Source organism: Gavialis gangeticus, unplaced genomic scaffold (genome assembly GCF_001723915.1).
Source record: "Gavialis gangeticus isolate Ggan-Ray unplaced genomic scaffold, GavGan_comp1, whole genome shotgun sequence".
Lineage (NCBI taxonomy): Eukaryota > Metazoa > Chordata > Crocodylia > Gavialidae > Gavialis > Gavialis gangeticus.
The window spans coordinates 9,097,948-9,102,106 of record NW_017729012.1 but is presented as its reverse complement, the minus strand read 5'-3'; the positions used below and the strand labels follow the sequence as shown (position 1 = coordinate 9,102,106).

Below are 4,159 nucleotides of genomic sequence, written 5' to 3'. Positions count from 1 at the left end.
CTGGTTTGCAGCTTTTCCCACGTTAAAAAGCAGAGCTCCACCCATCGACAGGTGTCCCGGCCATCCCTGGCTTTCCTGCTTGGCCCCGCACCTGGTCTCCCACGCCTCGACCTCCCCTTCTGGCTCGGGGAGGAAAAGATCGGGAGCTCTGCGAGCGAGTCGCACGTTCGCGGGGACCCCGAGTGCTCCCACGCCGAGCCCTTTTCCCAGGGGCGCCCAGATGTGCTGGCTTGCCTTGGGGATTTCATCTCCGTAGCTCTTTGTTTTGCTGGAGGGACCCGTGTTTGTTTTGAGTCGAGAACTGGAGACCGAATGGAAAATTGGCTGCTTTGGGATTGGCTGAAGATTTCTGAAATGTAAAGGTGTCTGGTTTCCCAGCCTTGCTTTCCCGTTTCCCCAGATGTTCAGTGCCCCTGTGCCTCCTTGCTTTTTTTTTTTTAAATTTTGGGGTGCCTGGCACAACTCCCTTCAGAGTGCTGCCCTTACAAGTAGCACCCCGCCTCTACAGGGATCTAATTTAGAGAGATGGTAACAAGGTCTTACAAAGAAAAGGCCAATAGAAATGTTTCTGCCATCAAATCGGCACAACTTCTGTTGTAACAAACAACTCCACCCCCTCCCCTGGTTTGCAATGCAGACATTGCATCATTGAGACCCTGAAGCTGGCAAGCCTGGAGGTGGAAGGGAAAGTGGCTCCAGTGTTGACTGCACAAGCTGAGATGACAATTTAAAGGCAGACAGCCCAAGCTGGATATGCCCATTGGCTCCAGCTTGAAAAACCTCTTTGATTATTAAGATGGGATTTTTTTCTTGTGTCTGTTCATTTTTGGTCTCTTTTTTCCAACCCAAATCTTGTTTTGCTGAAAACCCCTGTTGTGGTTTTGCTGACCATGTGAAAAGCCAGAGAGTAAATACAAATAGAGGTCCCACGGATTTGTTTGACAGGTTAACACTAGCAACGGGGACAGGTGAGAGATTCTTTCATAGCTTCCAGTCTGCTCGTTTAAAGCAGGCAGTAGTGGAGAAAGTACCACGTTTTTGTTTTGTTTTTAAAAAGATGATTTTGTTTTGCAGAAAACTGATTGGGAAGTTGCCATAAAAAGCATCAACAAAAAGAACTTGTCCAAGTCACAAATCCTGCTTGGGAAAGAGATCAAAATCTTAAAGGTATGGTAATTTTCAGTGCCCTTTTGCAAAGCTGCTGTATATGAAAGATAACTGGTGTTTCAGTCCAGCCTGTAGCATGTGGTTGGCATTATTGCTGCAAATGCAGGGTTTTCCACATGTACGCTTTTGTTAGTTCTGCCCAAGCCAAGAATTGAGTACGTCCCTCAAAATAGACTGAATTGTGGTTTCAATGCTAGAAATGGTCCCATAATAGGATTAAGGCACATGGAGGTGAAGGGCTTTTGGATAGGCTGTGTCTGGGCAGAATCTGTTGTATGGGCAGAGGATTTTGTGCTGCAGGCTTTCAGTCTGGCCCCCTTCAAAAGCACTGCATTTACTGAGAATAATGGGGACAGGTAACATGCACGCTAATTATTTTTTTTAGTCCTTTTCTAAATGGTGTTGAAATTTCTCACAACCTTTGATGAAAAGCAGGTGGCTGTTGGAAAACTAGATGTTTCCTGTTGGCATGTCATTCTTAGGGCTACCTTCCCACTCTCAACTAAAATGTTAATTGACTCCAAATGCACAGCTTATGTCTAGGAACCTTGTTCATGTTGCCTGTAGTAATTTATGGGAAATTCTTCCCCACTTAGTGCTCCTAGTAATTCCATACTGTCCCATTTTTCTTTCTCTAATTTATAGTCATAATCTGCACTGTTTGTTTAATATGTTCAAACATGTTGTGACACGTTCTGTTGCTCTGTTTAGTTTCTCTGGTACTTTTTTGGGGGGAAAGAAAGGAGGGTAACAATTTGAGCTGCCCTGGGAGGTCTCTTTAGTAGCATTTAGCTTGCTTTCCACTCCTCTTTTTAAAATGGGGAGATGGTTCAAGTGAGACTAGCAAAATAATAATCATTTCATTCATAACAAGTGATAGTAAGGAGCTTGGAAGTAAATCCCATTTTCACTGCATGTTACGCTGCAGTGTTTCCTATAAAAAGGCAAGGAAAATAAATTCTGGGAACAGGCACGCTTAAGTCCACTCTGAAAATACCTGTTATTTACCTGTCCCTTGAATACTTCTCAGGAGAATAAGTGATCATTTAGGATGATCGTTCTAACTGACTGTATTCCCATGATGTAATTCTTTTGCCTTACAGGAACTTCAGCATGAGAATATTGTAGCTCTCTATGATGTTCAGGTAAATCATTCCTTGGCGTTTTTTTTTTTTGCTGGCTTAAAATACACATTAAAAGTACAGCATTTACCTGTGTGTGAACAAAGGTAAAGTGACACTAGAAAGCTTGGTGATGGTGAAAGACTTTCTCCTGCTACCAGGAATTTAGGCTTCTGTGCTTCTGAATACAAAGCTTGGCTCAGGCTGGGACAAGATGTGATCACTTTTTTAAGACAGGTGCTTGTTATTAAATAGGGACAGCCTAATGTGTGTAAAAGAGGAAACAGGCTGTTGGACTTGAAATACAAAGCTGGGAAGCGCAGGGTGCTTCCCAGACTGCTGGGCTCCAGGAGCAAGAGGAGGCTTGAGGATCTCTGCAGAGACTGTTTGTGTAGTCTGGCCCAGTCTCCAGAGGGAGAGAGCATCAGCTGGCACTTAAGTGTCTGCACTGGGAGCTACATTAGTGGCAGCAGATACCTTCTTTTTCAGTGAGGAGAGGGGTCCAAGGGAAAGGCTGCTAATTGGGAAGTGGGTGTTTGCAGCTAACTATTGAACAGACCTGTTAGGAACATTTCCTAGTAGGAGGTGATGTGAAAGAAGGGCTTTTCAGTTATTGTGGCAAGTGACATGAAGATGTCAGCATCATTTTAAAATTGTATCTGTAGAAGAGGAGTGGTGTCTTCTGATATGGTATTTATATATTAGTGATGTATATCTGAGTTCCACCAGCTATGATAAAGAGTAAATCACAGCCGGGAGATTGGGCTTCCTGTAATAGTAAAACTCGGTTATGCCACTTCAGTTCTTGGCCTGCCTTTTTCTTTTATATCTGGGATATTGCCTGTCAGAATTAAAAGGACATGAGTTCAGCCTATTATGGGCAGTACATGTTGGCATGAATTCTGCTTAGTAAGATGCACATTGGGTACCCTGAGGCCTGTGAGTGCTAGTGCAGCCATGTATGAAGTTATATAGGTTATGCAGTTATTTTTCCTAATTGAATAAGAACTATACATTTGTCTCCTGGGCTTTATTCTAATCTTAAATACAGAGGTGCATTTATGAATAAAATGGTTATTAAGAGCCCTTGGGACTGTGCACGGTTAAAGCAACATAAAAATAAATGTTTCTGTACTTTCTGCCTCCTGTGTGCATGTCAGCATCCTGAAAAACTTTCAGGTTGCAGGTCCATCTCGGTCTACACAGGGTAGGGTAGAGTCTCCTGTACATTCAAGAGACTGATTTTTGTGTTGACCAGCAAACTCGGGAAGTAAGCTAGTCTCTTGGAGCAGGGTTATGGCGTGTGTGCTGGGGAGGGCACCTGTGAACACTGCATTTGTTAGGATGTGTGGTTTTGCAGTCTCCCCCTTTTCCTCCCCCCTCCATTTCCCGAGCACAGAATTGTTGATTTGTCCTCAAGTAGCTGATAACATCAGCGAGTGAGCATGGATCCTTTCCTGCATTGCCTGCCATTCTTCCTGGAGGGGCAGGGCCTGATCCTTTGAGATTGGGAACACAAGGTGCCCAGCATCTGAACTTTAATGGCCTACCTGCCATTGCAAGACGCATTGCAAATCTTGAGTTTGTGTCTTGGCATGCAAGGGAGGAGCTGGCCTTCAAAGAGGTGATTTGCAATGTCTCGTCACTTTGAAGGTCCACATGCTTCAAGTTTAGGCTTATAAGCCTGTTCTTTCTTATAGCAGCTTTAGTTCACTTTTAGAACATGTGACATACTGATGATCTATGTATTGTATATTTTTCCATTACAGTATAGGCTCTGAGAAGCATAGTACTCCCTTTGATTTATGCTCAAAACATCCAGTACTGTCCAGTGACAAAAGAGAGAACACTGTGCCTCTCTATGAAGCTTT

At 43.7% G+C, this 4,159-nt stretch overlaps 1 protein-coding gene across 1 annotated transcript in view; it reads left to right on the top strand.

Annotated features, from left to right (window-relative positions):
• ULK2 (unc-51 like autophagy activating kinase 2) overlaps positions 1 to 4,159 on the top strand; it is a 67,969-nt gene that overhangs the window by 5,761 nt on the left and 58,049 nt on the right. The window contains exons 2-3 of the mRNA XM_019511173.1: positions 1,075 to 1,167; positions 2,271 to 2,312. Coding sequence (XP_019366718.1) covers positions 1,075 to 1,167; positions 2,271 to 2,312 — 135 coding nt within the window. The remainder of the gene's footprint in view (positions 1 to 1,074; positions 1,168 to 2,270; positions 2,313 to 4,159) is intronic.